The sequence below is a fragment of the Castanea sativa genome, chromosome 2 (assembly GCF_040712315.1).
Source record: "Castanea sativa cultivar Marrone di Chiusa Pesio chromosome 2, ASM4071231v1".
Classification (NCBI taxonomy): Eukaryota; Viridiplantae; Streptophyta; class Magnoliopsida; order Fagales; family Fagaceae; genus Castanea; species Castanea sativa.
The window spans coordinates 48083610-48100322 of NC_134014.1; the positions used below are offsets into that span (position 1 = coordinate 48083610).

The 16713-nt window shown below is 34.6% G+C and overlaps 1 protein-coding gene across 1 annotated transcript; it reads left to right on the top strand.

The window, feature by feature from the left end:
- The first annotated feature begins 9729 nt into the window (after window positions 1-9729).
- Window positions 9730-11084, top strand: LOC142626012 (GATA transcription factor 19-like). The gene is made up of 2 exons (XM_075799777.1): window positions 9730-10423; window positions 10546-11084. Exons 1-2 carry the CDS (start codon window positions 9980-9982, stop codon window positions 10849-10851), a joined length of 750 nt encoding a protein of 249 aa, XP_075655892.1. The 5' UTR covers window positions 9730-9979; the 3' UTR covers window positions 10852-11084.
- The last annotated feature ends 5629 nt before the right edge of the window (window positions 11085-16713 follow it).

The following is a 16713-nucleotide window of genomic DNA, read 5'->3' on the forward strand; positions in this document are numbered from 1 at the left end:
TGTTGGTTTTGTCAGGTTTGGATGATGATAAAAAGTGGTTTTCTCTTGGGGATTCTTTGATTCAAATTGTTTTTGGCAGATATATTTTTGTTTGTTTTTGTTTTTTGTTTTTATGTGAATCTACTGACTTGTTCATGGCAGGTATACGTGTGTATTAAATTTCATATGAAAATACCATCGTTTGATAATTGTTTGTGAATTTACAAGAAAATGCTGCAAGACTGTCACTGTGACAAATTCGGTGTTTACACATGATAAATTATGTATTAAATTGTATATAGTGAACTAGGATACTAGGAGTAGTTTTTATGAATTCTAAGACACATATGGTTATAATGGAAGTAGTCTCACAACATTTGTATTAATATAAAAATAATGATTTCATTTTTAAGTTGCATGAAATTCTGTCAGGATAGTTTTGAGCACGTTGTCTTGTATAATTTTTAATAAATAATGGCTCTATGATTTGACTCAGAAATTGATACGATTTTTACTAGACATCCAGAGGAGTGGCTTTGTAAAATTTCATAAGGATTGGAGGTGTTTAGATAGGTCATTTGTATTTTACAAATGAGACATATGCTGCTGAAATGAGCAGTAAATAGTAAATGATAACTCTGACTTTGAGGATTTAATTCTAAAGTTAGAGTGAATGTTTTGAGCTATAATTTAATGTGCATATCATTTAGTATTTTTGGATCATAGATAAATTTTGTATAACTTGATTCAAGGTTTAGTACTCAAAGGAGGGGTTCTAAACCATTCAACTATTGTTTTTATGAAGCTGTTTTATTCATGTTGTATGTTGCCTTGAGTAAGTTTATGCGTGCACTATTGCTTCCAATCTCAAACACATTCAGAATTGATTTTAAAGTTGTTTGACATGATTTGAATATGAAAATTAAAATAATGGTTTCTCTATGATTTGGTATGTCATGTTGTTTGATGAATGTATCTTATGTTTGGGAAACTTCGTTGAGGTGGGATTAGGATTTCATTGATTATGAGAGATAGGCTTTGTGTTAGTATTGTCGTTTTGTGTTAGTATTTTGAAGGATTGATGATATTATGGTCAATTGGATGTTTATTCATGTATTCTAATATGTCTAGTATGTGTGTATTAAATTTCACATGAAAATACCAATATTTGATAATTGTTTGTGAATTTACAAGAAAATGCTGCAAAACTGTCACTGTGATAGATTCAGTGTTTACGCATGATAAATTATGTGTTAAATTGTATATAGTGAATTAGGATGCTAGGAGTAGTGTTTATGAATTCTAGGACACATATGGTTGTAATGGTAGTGGTCTTACAGTATTTGGATTAATATAAAAATAATGGTTTAATTTGTAAGTTGCAAGAAATTCTGTCAGGATAGTTTTGAGCATGTTGTCTTGTATGATTTTTAATAAATCATGGCTCTATGCTTTGACTCTAAATTGATACGGTATTTACTAGACATCCATAGGAGGGACTCTGTAAAAGTTCATGAGGATTGGAAGAGTTTAGATAGCCCATTTGTATTTTACAAATGAGGCATATACTGCTGAAATGAGCAGTAAACAGTAAATGATAACTTTAACTTTGAAGAATTAATTCTAAAGTTATGGTGAATGTTTTGAGTTATAATTTAATATGCTTATCATTTGGTATGTTTGGATCATAGATAAATTTTGTATAACTTAATTCAAGGTTTAGTACTCAAAGGAGGGGTTTTAAACCATTCAACTGTTATTTTTATGAAGCTGTTTTATTCATGTTGTACGTTGCCTTGAGTAAGTTTATGCGTGCACCATTGCTTCCGATCTCAAACACATTCAAAATTGATTTTAAAGTTGCTTGACATAATTTGAATATGAACATTAAAATAATGGTTTCTCTATGATTTGGTACATTATGTTGTTTGATGAATGTATTTTGTGTTTGGGGAACCTCGTTGAGGTGGGATTAGGATTTCATTGATTATGAGAGATAGGATTTGTGTTAATATTTTCAAATATTGGTGATATTATGGTCAATTGGATATTTATTCTTGTATTATAATATTTCTAGTATGTGTGTATTAAATTTCACATGAAAATACGAATGTTTGATAATTGTTTGTGAATTTACAAGAAAATGCTGCAAAGCTGTCACTGTGACAGATTCGGTGTTTACGCATGATAAATTATGTGTTATATTGTATATAGTGAATTAGGATGCTAGGAGTAGTGTTTATAAATTCTAAGACACATATGGTTGTAATGGTAGTGGTCTCACAGCATTTGGATTAATATAAAAATAATGGTTTAATTTCTAAGTTACATGAAATTCTGTCAGGACAGTTTTGAGCATGTTGTCTTGTATGATTTTTAATATATTATGGCTCTATGCTTCGACTCTGAAATTGATAAAGTATTTACTAGACATCCATAGGAGTGGCTTTGTAAAATTTCATGAGGATTGGAACAGTTTAGATAGCCCATTTGTATTTTACAAATGAGACATATGCTGCTGAAATGAGTAGTAAACAATAAATGATAACTTTGACTTTGAAGATTTAATTCTAAAGTTAGAATGAATGTTTTGAGCTATACTTTAATATGCTTATCATTTGGTATGTTTGGATCATAGAATAATTTTGTATAACAAGTGGAAGAGGGTGATTAAGTCTGGGTTCTCCCATCCCACCAATGTCCTGTGTGACTGTGTCATAAGGTACGATTCTTGATTGTGGAAATAAGTAAATAAAACAAGAAATTGACAATTCTATTCTTTTCATTTTTCCTAAAATTGTTTGCGATTTTCGAAGAAACAATTGCCCTTTCGGATTGAAGTTAGGCAATGTTTGCCTAACTTCATGCTTGATTACTGGTTGTTATTTTTTGAGATGTTGAGCATTATGCTATGATAACTAGTAAGTTTATTGATAAACTCTTTATAAATTAGACTTTTCTTTTGCAGGTTAAATATTCATTATTTGTAATAATTTTGGATTTTTTCTTAAAGGTGTATGCTTGGCTTGAGCATAGTAAGTAAAATTTGTTTAAATACTTAAAACTCGTGATGTTGATTATTGTTTTTGTGGTGGGTTGTTGTATTGAAGCAAGCGGTTGGCTTGCATGGAGTTATAAGGTGGTTTAAATTCATATTGTTGAGAGTGTTTTTATAGCTTGAACTTTAAGAGATGCTTATCAAAATGAAGAGCATGACATACTTGATATTGATTTTGATATAGATTATGATATGTAGAGTTCATAACAATTGTCTTAAATGTTGTGTGCTTGGCTTAAAATTTTTAGCAATTGGCATGCACTACATGGTGTGACTACTTTTTTTGATGCATTATATGAAACTAATTGTATTATATTACACTTGAAAATCTACATTTGCTTTCTACAACTTATACATTAGGAGTTGTGATTTTAATTTATTGGTGTGGCTACTTTTAATGCATTGTTAGAAATGTTTCTTGTAACATAGTTAGTATTTTTACTTCACGATTTTAATGTAGTATTGTTTTTATGTTTGTGCAGATTTTTTATTGGTGGCTTTTAGGAAATTTACTTTTGGCATTACTTGAAGACATATAAGGACATCTTCTGTTGGTTCTAATTATATTATATTACACTTTTTGTATTGTTATAAAACATCTTGAGTTATTATTGTATGTGTTGCAAACAATTATTGTATGGAAGGAGTTTGAATTGGATACTTGTTTTATTTTTTACTTGTGAAATGTATAAATCTTTTTTTGTAAATGTGTTGTTGAAATAAATGTGTTATTCAAATGTGTGGTTTTAATAATGTAATAACAGGTTATAGGTTAATATCAAAGCCATGAAAAAAATAAAAACAGAGAATAAGTTTTAGCAATGAATTTTTCCGTCACAAATATAACAACAAAAAAGTGTTTTAGTGACGACATATTTCGTCACTAAATGTAGCAGAATTTTGTAAGAAATGGTTTTAGTGACGAAAATTTTCATCGCTATATGTACTTGAATTTTCTTAAAAATAGTTTTAGTGACAAACTTTTTCGTCACTATATGTACCTGAAAATAGTTTTAGTGACGAAATTATTCGTCACTAAATATGATTTAATAAACTAAAGTTTTTTTAGTGACGAAATATTTTCATCAGGAAAACATTTAGCGACAAAACGTTTTCGTCGCTAAAAGTTTTTTATTTTATTTTATAAAACAAATCAGACTTTTAGTAAAGAAATTTTTCATCGCAAGGACTTTTAGGGACGGAGTTTCAACGACAAAAATACATTTTGTTGTAGTAGCAGGAATATCTTTCTCGAGGTACAAGGAGTTAGATTGAAAGCTAAAAACTCTTAAACCTATTCTGCTATTACAACTTTCTCTCTCTTGTTCTTCTCTAAGTCTTTTCTCTCAATTTTTTTGAATACCCTTTCCTATAGCACCTCCCCTCCATTTATAGACAATTTCCCCTTCCTTCCCTTCTCATTTGTCCTGTTCCTAGCTAGATTTGGGAGATAATTGTCCTATCACCTCCCGGTTCTACCATTCTTTCGTCATGAAATATGACTTTCAGGCTTTTCACTATTTAAGCTAGTCAATCAACATTTAATGTAGAAGAGATTAAGTGAAAATGTCTCATTAATGGGGGGTGACTACCCTAGTGGTTTTTATCTCTTCATGGCATTTTTCGAGGTGAGCTTGATGGAAGGTGGCACTTCAGTCCAAAGGGGAACTAGTCACCTATGATTTTTTGCGTGTCTGATACGAGAAAGGTTTTACTTATCTCTTAAGAAATGATGTTCATCCCTTCCCCTCCCCCCAAACACATGGTGTATTATGAAACATAGTAAAGCATTATTCTCTACTAGCTTAGTTGATGATGTACTGTTACCAACTATACTAAATAGAGAATAATTCTATACTATGATTCATGATCCACCACATTCCAATAACTTATGGACAAAACATGTACCGTGGAGTTCAAGGCACCCGCGCATATAGCAACTGATCGACAAGTACTATAATTAAGAACCCATATGCAACCCCCAGCCAACGTCACAAGTTATCATCTGGCAAATTTTCTTTATAAGTGAGCTATATTTAAAATAATGGACATGTCAATGAATTCTTGAACCTTATCGAAGATAAACTACATATGCGCATCCACTTATTCCATAGTATTTCCCTATCTTACACAGTACGCCCACCAAATAAGGAAAATTGATAAAGAAACAATCACAACTTCATGTTCCAACTTCCAAGTCAATTTATCACGCAAAGCATTAATCTCAAAAATAATCAACCGAAGTTCCTGGCAGAAAAAGAAAAAGATGAAAAAGAAAGAAAACATTCCAATGGGCTATAAGACTAAAGTAGTTACTAGTTAGACCTCCTTAGAGGAGACAATTAGGGGTTACAGTGTTCCTTTAGGTCATGATACTGACAAGAAGTTCTCCTTCATAGGGCGGCTTATTAGAGAGGTTTCTCCTACTACAAACCCCCTTTTCTATGTGTTGGTCCACTAGTTTCTTCTTCTTACGCCCTTTTTCTTTTCTCTCCCCCCACTCTTAAATAAGTATATTACTTTAGCATTACCTGGCAAATCCAGTCAACAACAAAATCACTAGACCAATCCCAGTCCAACTCTAGCTGAAAATTAAAAAAAGAAAAAAATAGTAGTATAGTATATTATGAGAAAGAAAGTTAAGAGAGATAGAGATAGACAGACATTCCAGTTGTATCTTGTTGCTTTTGAGGAATGTTAAATTTTTATGTCTTCCAAAGCTCATTAATAAAAATTCTTTATCCTCCTCTTCCTAGGGCTTGTTTAACACATTTGCATGCATGCATGCAAGGAAAATCTCTCCACGAATCCCACGTGGCACCTTGATTAGGCATAATATAATAATAATTATTGCAGCCAGTGAGTCGTAGTGACTTGTATTTATTTTTTTCGTTATTGGTTTTAGCTCTAGCCACAGGATACAGCAGATACGATCTGCTTAGCTTTTTTTACTTAATATTTCCTTGGAAAAGTGGAAACCCCAAACCAAGTGGGTCCCACCAAATCCAACGAGCCACATAACATCATGATTGTTAACCTACCATGTCTAAGAATGAATTGAATGCGTCTACTGAAATGTGACTTGTGAGGCGGTGAACCTTAATTAAAATTTTCCCCGTAGATTGATTATAAGCAAATCCCAGAGTTTCATTAATTACTAGGATTTTTATAGGCACTAGAGCATGACTTAGCATAGAGCGTGTGAAACACAGCAACAAGTTAAAGAAAACCAGTTGAGAGAGTATAAGAGTAAGACTCACGTGGAATAAGGGTCGCGTAGGGATGCGTGTAAGTGCATGTGTAAATGGCAATGTAACGCTTAGTGTCTTGGGCTTATTAAAAATCCTAGTTTAATTTTTTTTTTTTTTTTTTTTGTTGCTTCTATCTCTCTATCTCGTAGTTTACAAAGCAAGAATAGAGAGCATCTTTTGGAAAGCGGTGGTCGTCCCGTTTGTCGAACTGTGGCTCTCACCAATCTCTAGACGATCTGATTCTCTCTCTCACTCTCTTTCTTGATGTTTTTTGAATCTTTTGATCGAATGGGGTCGATATTCCAGAGGAGTTTGTTCGGGCTTGGCTATGATGAATGTGGGGTCACTCTTTTACTATTTTTTTATGTTTTTTTTTTTCTATTTAGTTTTAATATTTTTTTGACCTTTTCTTTTTTGAGTTTCTATCTTTGACCCAAGAGATCTCTCTCTCTCACGCTACGCCAAGAAGAAACCGATGCTGCTTTGATGATTGCAGTGAATCACATTTGGATACCTTTATCTCTCTCTCTCTCTCTCTCTCTCTCTCTCTCTCTAGCTTTATTTTTTTAAATTTTTTTTCTCTATAGCTAAAATCTTTGGATCTTCTTACTACTATTACTACTACGACTACCCCCACTAAATCTAAGAAAAAAAAGAAAGCTAGCATAGTTGTGATGGGTTTAGGATTCGGGACTTGAGGTTACTATGATGACGAAATTGGCTTTGTTTTTGCTTCACGTGATTCTCACGGTACGGCTACTGCTACTGGGGTTGTAGTTGTAGTAGTAAGCTTCAAACTGGCTGTTGTTATTGTTTGAGATTTTGACGGATTGGACACCCTATAACAACTTACGGTGTAGGGATGTTACAGAGTTTTGGTCATTGTTGTGTTGAAAAATATACTAGCGTCGCACATCAAATTATTGCCTATGCCAAGCGCCCATTAGCGCGTGAAAAAGACCAACTCACATCAATTTCATGATGAATAAGTCGAGAAGCATCAATTTTTTTTTTTTTCACTTTTCAATTAATCCATGTGAATTAGTTTGAATTATTATCAAAGTTGAATCATTTAACCATTTTTTTTTTGAGAAAGAATCATTTAACCATTTAGGACACATAACTAAGATAAATTATACTATATGGTTTTTTTTATATATATAATTCAATTCTAATAACAAGTGTAGAAGAATGATTCGAACTTGAGAGAATTACAAAACACTTAACAATTCTGATTAATTATAGAAAATTCAACTTACAATCATATGTTTTATAAAAATTGTACCATAATTGACACACCCACTAGAGTACTTGATGAAGGGCTTATTCACGTGGGGGCATGGCGTAAAGTTGAATGTCTCATATTTAATCAACCATATTGTTTATTTATGAAATCTTTCAAGTGTTTCACGAGGAGAAAGTGAAATTATTTTACCAAAGACTAGAACATCACTTAAATATTTATGAAATATACATATATCAAACTAACAATCCAATAATTTGAAGGGATGAATTTCAAATAGGGTCTTGTTAACGAGTCCAATTATTCTGTCACATTCTTTTTGCTCTACTATATATTCCACAAATAAAAACATGCCACATGTCCATCTAATTTATTAAATTCTAAATTTATGTTTTCTATTATTTGATGGGTTATTTATTTACAAGCATATGATGGGTTATTTATTTATTTATGTTAAGAAATTGAAATAATAGAAGACATAAATTTAATATTTAATAAATTAGATTGACATGTGACATGTTTTCATTTGTGGAATATATAGTGGAGTAGAAAAAGTAGGACAGAAGATTATAAATGTAAAAGTTAACGGATGACCTAAGAGTATTAGTTTTAAAACTTTCTATAAGAAAATTAAGAAAAATGTAATTAATTTTTTCACAACTTTTTATATTTCTTATGAAAGTAACATAAAAAATTATCTAAAATTATTTGATAACAAATACTCTAAGAGCAACATGACCCATTAATAAATACTTAGTTATGAGTTGTAATTCATAGTTTTCAAAAAAATAAAAACACACATATTAATGATTCATTGATTTATACACACAAATTTATTGTGATTGTGTGAACATTTTTAGAAATATGTGTACAATGTGACTTTATTTAGATATATATATATATATATATATAAAAGAGTAATGATACATTAATAATCACTCATCACATGACATTTGTAAAATAATTTGTAGGTTTAAGTATTTAACTAAAATATTATTTAATAAAACATTAATTGTATCTTAATCACTTAAAAAAAATTAAATGTATCTTAATCGCAATCCTTAACAAATCTTTAAATGTCTCATTTTAAGGCATAAACTATCACACAGCCTATAGAGTATAGACTATAATTTTTATTATTTATGGGCCCGATCCACTAAAATTCAATCCCTGTATTTCAAACAGCATAGATTTACACCTAGCTAACAATTTAGGTGATTGGAACCATGGGCAATGCATTGTTTTTTGTTGCATTGGTGTCTTAAACAAAATATATACCTAGTAAATGAATATTACACGAGTGACAGACAGAGGGTATAAGCGACATTGGGATTGGAGAGTGCGTGAGACGCGTTTGGGAAGCGGAGGGGAGAGTGGGAAGAGAGAATGGGGGGGACTATTCCATTTTCCTTGGGAGGCTGGCAGTGACAGAACAGAGTGGCAGAGATACGGATACGGACAGAGGTTTTTGATGTATTGGGTTTGAGACTCTCTAATAGGCCTCGTGATCGGAGAAGGCAGATCCATGGAAGACTGTTCCCGCTAGTCACGTGGGCTCTTTTGACTACCCAATGACCAACCTCTCTGCCCCCCCCCCCCCCCCCTCACTCTCTCTCTCTTTGTGACGAGTGCCCCAATAATCTAATTCTCTCTCATATTATGCTCACACACTTGGGTCTTTGATGACACTACTACTCTTATCGGGTATAAATTGATTTGCGAGAGAGGGAGAGGGAGTGATCGATGCTTATGCAAGTTACAAACAAACAGTGTCTCACACAGAGAAAAAAAAAAAAATAACACATACACTTGTTGATACCCTACCACCACACATAGATTGACCCACTGAGTAGATGATTCAGTAAGTCTTGCTCTTTTCTCCAATCTAATTAAACCCCACTTTCTCTCTCCACAACATGCAATTTGGGCCCCTCTCTGTTTGTTCTTTATAACTCTCTCTCTCTCTATCTCTATCTCTATCTCACTCAATACGTATGTATGAGCCTCTATTTGCAATTAACGACAACACTTGTCTGCAGGTGCTGACTGGTATTTCGCCATTTTATTAGCTTATAAAGCTACCAGACAACACACTCCCCTCACTTCTCAGCCTCTCTCGTTCGTACCATTTATTCAGCTCTCTCTTCCAAGATTTTTCAAACATAATATTATTACATCTCGCTCTCAGTATACTATTTGGCTCGTACTCTCTATCTGCTCAAACCCTTTTGACTATAATAGACAGTACTCTCAATTTCAATTGCTATACAACTCAAACCTCCTCTTCACTTCTTTTATCTCTCCCTCCTCATTCTATATAATCCACTTTGCTTAAGTTCAAAGAAACCCCATTTAATTTCTTCTTTCTTTACAAAGCTTAGAACTTGACGGAAAGGAATAGTAGTAGAGTACCCATTGGCAGAGATATTTAGAGTAAACAACGAAACAATGCATCGATGCAGTAGTTCTCATCATCAGGGGAACATGGTGGGACCTTGTACGTGTGGCATGTTTCACAGCCAAGGCAATTCCTTCTCCATGCTATTCTCTATGCAAAACCACAGTCCCTATGATGAATCCGAAATGTATTCCTTCGCATCATCCTCGTCTTCTGTGGATTGCACTCTCTCTTTAGGGACCCCATCAACTCGTTTAACCGAAGATGATGAAAAGCGACGAGTACGCTCTGGTTCCTCCATGTCCAACTTTTGCTGGGACATATTGCAGACAAAACAAACCCCTTCAGCTCCTCAAACACACAAAGCTATCCGCGGAGGCAATAATGGCAGCTATAACAACAACTCTTCCAATGATCCCCTCCTTGCTCGCCGCTGTGCCAACTGTGATACCACTTCTACACCACTTTGGAGGAACGGTCCAAGAGGCCCTAAGGTACATTACTCTATTTCATTTCTTGTTATGATTAAAAAAAAAAAAACACTATGTTTTTGTTCTCATCTAGTTTGCTTTACATGTTTTGGACTAATATGTTTGTATGTATTTGTGAAATGCAGTCTTTATGCAATGCTTGTGGGATTCGATTCAAAAAGGAAGAGAGGAGAGCCACTGCTGCAGCCTCAAACACAAGCAACAATGGCACAACCTCAGGATCAATAATGGAGCCGAACCACATGGTCCACAACAATTCATGGTATGCACATTCACAGACCCAGAAAATGCCGTGCTACTCTCCAGCCATTGGCAACGAATTTCGGTTCATCGAAGACAATGACCAAAATTCCGATACCGGCATTCCATTCCTTTCTTGGCGTCTCAATGTCACAGACAGGCCGGGCCTCGTTCATGACTTTACAAGATGAAAAATTTGACGGTCAAGATCGTGCAAAGTTTTTTAATTTCTTATTAGTTTAACGTATCACGATGCTGATGTTGAGGATGTTGATGATGGCGATGGTTTATGGACTCGTCAAATTCTTTTTTTATTTTAAATCTTCTTACTTTCTTTTTTGTCTTTGTTGTTGCTTCCTTTTCTCCGTCTTACATAGATGGAGTGAGAAGGGGATAATTCTATGTTCTTAGTTTGCTTTTCTTTGAGTTTATTTCTTTAACTTTTTCTCTTTCAGTTACACAAACCTACCTGGCTACCTTTCTGTCTGTTGGGTTACTTTCCTATTTCTTAAACATGACGACATAATTTCGATGATCATATATATATGGACCGTCCGATATCCTTTTGGTGTTTGATAATAACACAGGACTTTTTAGTACCTTATCATATAATGTGAACAATGAGTTTCTCTTACCAGAATCTAAAGCAAGTTACATGGTGGGTCTTTTTTCTATTTCCTCAATTTCATAACTGAGAGAGGGGAAGAATACTGGGCGTTGCATTGATTACAGTGTTACGAATGATGGTCCGATGCCCATGTTAGATCACTGGTTTTTTCTTTTTTTTTTTCTGAACTGAACACTGCGGTCCAGAAAAATGAATCAATTTGTCTTTTTTGTTGTTGCTTCAAATCTGACCGTCCAATTGGATCACTGCAGAGGTTGGGAACTTTGAGGATTATAATTTATCAATTATATATGTTGTGTTGTGTGTGTTTGTTTGTGTATGGAATTTGATCTAAACTTCGTATAAAGGTCAACAATTGAATTGTATGGAATTTGAAAATTGATTTTATATACCAGTATTGGGTATGAAAATCAAATAGTAAAATTGTTGATTAATTTTAATGATGTCTTCACGAGTCCCACGTGGGATTTCTGCCAGTCAAACTGTCAAGTTAAGCACATATCTTATGGAAAAAAAAGTTTAGTAAATTGCATTATACATATGTTCAGGTTTAACATTTTACATAAGGACCTGCTGTCGTATCACTGATTCAGTGATTCATATGGTGGGTATTGCTATTAATGCCTAGCGGTTTGTCCTGTGCTTAATTTTAAAAGAATGGTTTCTCTCTTTTAACTGCTGGGTACATACATGTTACACCTGCGTTTGATTCAACAATTTGTATAAAAGTTGTCAGTGTTTTATCACCAACAACGGTGTGTAAATTTATGCATAAGAGAGGTGCAAGAATGAAGCGATTCATACCTTAGTCACAACTGACAAAGCGTATTGTATTGTAATTTCTGCACCACAATTTACGTGTGAAAGTGTATATATATACCTGGGAAACATAGAAAGTGTTTATATATTGATAACAGAGAAATATAATTTAAAGACTAATGCTAGGAGCACATAAAAATGCATAATTTTGTGTCATAACTTGCCATATGTTAAGTGGTGAAAATGTATTCCCACATGACCCACTATCACACATCCGCCAAATACAACTTGTCATGTGACGAGTTGTAGCACAAAATTGTGCATTTTTGTATATCCACAACATTACTCTAATTTAAACTGCAAACAAATAAGTTTGTTACGGGATACTCCCTCTTTATTGAGGGTACAAAATTTATCCACCATAGTCGGAAGATTTTGAAATAAAACAAATGCATCATTACTAGCATTTCTTATCTTTGACAGAGCATTCACGCAACAATTGGCTTTTCGGTATGTGTGCTCAATTTGCAAGTTGCAAATTTCTGTAATCAGTGAGTCAAGGCTCCAATGAAAATTTGACAATGGAGTTGTTCATTAAATGAACAACTAACGCATCAAATTCCATTATCAAACTCGTAATTTTTAGTTCCTTAGCTAATAGTAGACCATCTCTAGAAGCCCACATTTCAGCTGAAACATTATCAAGAGTCCCACAATTCCTAGCAAAACCTTTTACCCAATATTCGTTTGTGTGCCTCAAGGGACCTCCTCCACTAGATTGCCTAGGATAGGAGTGTCCATGCCACCCATAGACCCGCCTAACCCAATTGTACCCAACCCGACTGCTCCGTTGTCGACTGCGGATCTTGACCTTCAAAAACCTAATTCAGGCGGGTCAATTAATGGTCTCCTCCTCCAAACCCAAGCAAACCGACCCAACTGAAAAGCAAAGAAAATTCGGCAATTTTTTCCAATTTTGGTGACTTTTCCAACTTGATTCAGCAGATTTTGATGACCAACACAACTACATCCAACGGAGATATACCATATCCGGCAGATATTCATCAAATCATGTGAGTTCTCCGCCAGATTTGGCTAAAATCTCTTTGAATCCAACAAGATCTTCGCCAGATTTGGCAAGATCTCGTCGCTCCACCATCTTTTTCGGCGGATTTCGGCTTCATCTAAAACCGACCGCCACCAGAATCTTTACTTGAATCGACCAACTTGATACCCTTAAGGGTCGGTTGTCAGTTTGACAATTCCCTACCCAATCCGATCGGGTAAGTTGTTAGTCTGGCAATTCCCCATCCGATTTGATCGGGTCTGTCGTGTGTTAGGCACAAACTCGACCCAAACCAACTTGTGTACAATCCTAGCCCCTGATTACCTAATGAAGAGCCATCCATGTTTAGTTTCACCCATCCTTTTGGGGGAGGGGGGTTGCCAAGTAATCGCCATCCACTATTTTGTCGAGTTAGCCTTACAAACCAACACATTAATAGTAAAATATTTACTAGCTTTCAGTATCCATTGCTTATAGATGCTTTCATCAATAACCCTGATGCAAAAGGTGAACGAATTCCTATGTAACCACAAGTGCCATATACCCATTCGAACCACAATATTCAAAGGTTATCCATGCTGACTGGACATGCATTTAGACGTGGAATTATATTGCAACTAATCCATAAGAGGTTCATCAAAAGACCTTCAACATTCAGAGGGCACACCCAGCTTCTTTCAAAAAGAATTCACATGATAGCACTCCTACAGTACGTGGTTTAGAGACTCTAATTGAGTCTTTTTATATTTTCTAATTTTAGATGCATGAATTTACTTATAAATATAATTGACACAAAATTACTCTATAAATGGAACATGAAATTCAAATGCATTGAAAATCTAAATATATTTGACATCTAATTATAGCTCAATTAAAAAGACACCTGTACAAAATTGAAGTGTAATTAGAAACCAATTTGAATTAGATTTTAATTTGAATTAGATTTGGGTTCTAATTGTGCTTCACCTTATTTATATATATATATATATATATATATATATATATATATTACTAGGGGAGATTACATTTTTCCACCCTAAACTATACCGCATTTTGCACTTACTCTCTATACTACGAAAGTGCAAGATCAACCCCCTAAACTCAAACTCGTGTAACACCAATTAAACGGATGAACTCCATATCTCTTAAGAGTCCCATCTTCACCTAACCTTTCTTCACCTCCCCTCTTTTATATCTCAAAAACTCCATCCTCAAATGGTAAACTAATTAATGATAGTATTGGACTCAAGTAAATCAAAAGGTGAGGTGTTGGAAATGTAGGTGGACTTGAAGATTGTACTTGGTTTGATTTAAGATTGCTTTAGGGTTTGTTTGATTGGGTGGATTTTAAAGAGGATGCAAAAAAAAAAAAAAAAAAAAAAGGAGAGAAAAGGGGAAGGGAAAGAAATTTATTAGGGTGTTTTGATGGGTGAGTTTGTGGAAGGAGAATTAGTGGGTTTTAGGACATATGTGATTCATGTTAGGAACATATGTCAACATTTTATGTAATTGGCTAATCCTTTGACAAAACGCATTTTACTTGTAATTGGGTAGATCTAGGATGTGTTTAATACTTCAAAAAACAAGGTTTCAAGTTCAAGTGTTAAAACCATGCAAATCTATCCAAGAATCAAGTGAAGAAATGTTGTTTATTAAAGCTCAACAGCTAGTATCTATCGAGGTTTAAAAGAGTTGGTTCAGCCTGAGACTCGACAGCTGCTCAATAGATAGGGGATCTGTCGAGATTTATGAAGTTCAGTTTTTCAGAGTTGATTTTCATCCAATCCGGGATTGTATGTTTGAGCTTTTTTTTTCTCACAACTCTAAATATATATAAGAATTATTTTAAGGCCCGTCACAGGTAGCACGGTTGCACAAGAGCACAATTCCACAAGTGTGACCGGAAACCTAGTTGCCCTAGTTCATCTTGAAGAAGCTGCTGTGTTTGTACACCATAGGGTTTTGTGACCAAGCAACTTCATGATCTTCATCGTTTGATGAACAGAAGAATTTTGCAGCCAACATCATTCTCAAGTTGGTAATAAAGTCGCGTATTGGGATCCGCGCGTCTATTGGTTAGTCACGGACTGGTAGCTGTGCAATATAAGGAGAGATTGCCACTACAGTATAAGTCTAATTGGGTATTGGGGTAAGTGTTCAATTGTAGGTTGGTATAAGGTTGGTATAAGATTATTCCTTTACTTGTAACCGTTTATTTTGATAATAATGGATTCTCAGGAGTGGTGACCTTAAAATCACCGTGTCAATTTATTTTCCATTGCATATTTACTTTGTTAGCGATTTGTTTGTGTTGTCACATACATTGCATGTTAATTTGATTAATTAATTAAACTTGGCTAATTAATCAGTTAATCCATTACAATGGGTCAATACATTTTTGGTCTATCAAGTGGTATCAGAGTAAGCACACTCTGATTATGGTTTAATCTTTGTTGTGAGATCCATTGACCCTTGTTTGTCATAGATAGAGGACAGTCACTTATTGTACCTCCTTTATTTGATGATACTAACTATGCATACTGGAAAGTACGCATGAGAGCTTTCTTTTAGTCTCTAAATGATAAAGTGTGGCAAGTTGTGGAGATAGGCTAGACCAAGCCAAAGGAAGCGCCGGCCGACTGGGATGATGCAAAGATCAAGGCAAAAAATTTCAACAGCAGGGCATTGAATGCCTTATTCAGTGCAGTCACAAATGAGGAGTTCAAGAAAATATCCTCCACTAAAACTACAAAGTAAGCATGGACCATTCTCCAGACAATCTATGAGGGAACCAAGGCTGTCAAGGATTCGAAGTTTCAGAGGCTCACTACTAGCTTTGAAGAAATCAAGATGGAGGAGGATGAGTCATTTGATAAGTTTTATGCCAGGCTTAAGGACACAGTAAACTCAACTGTTCATCTTGGGGAAACCATTTCCGAACTCAAGATTGTAAGAAATGTGCTTAGATCTCTGCCCGATAGATTCCATGCCAAGATCATCGCGATTGAGGAGTTAAAGGATATTGAAAAAATTCCATTGACAAAGCTAGTTGGAAATCTACAAACCTATGAGTTGGGTTTGTCTAGGATCGGAAAGTCAAGCAAGGGCAAGAGCATGGCATTGAAGGCCAATAGCAGTGACACTGATGAGCCTAAAATGAAGTCCTACACTATTCAGCAGTTCAAGAAATTCATGAAAAATGCCAATGCAAAGGGCTTCGACAAGGACCGTAGGTAATCGAGTTCTTCTCAGTTTAAGAGCCAAGACAAAGGGAAGAAGGATGCTAGGGATGACACTCAGTACACTGTTCCCTTAGGACCCAAGTGTTTTGGGTGTTAAGGATTTGGTCATATAAAATAAGAGTGCCCTACTTATCTTAAGTCCGTTGGGAAAAGCAAGGCACTTGCTGCTACCTTGAGTGACACCGAACCTGAGAATGATTCTGATAATGAAGATGATGGAATCCTAATGCCTTCACCGCCATTGTCAATTCTATTGAAGGGATTGTAGAAAATGTGGATGAAGAAGAAAACTTGGTGGAATCAAAATTTGAGAAGATGGATGAACAAGATGACATCCACACTGCCTATGCAAAGTTAT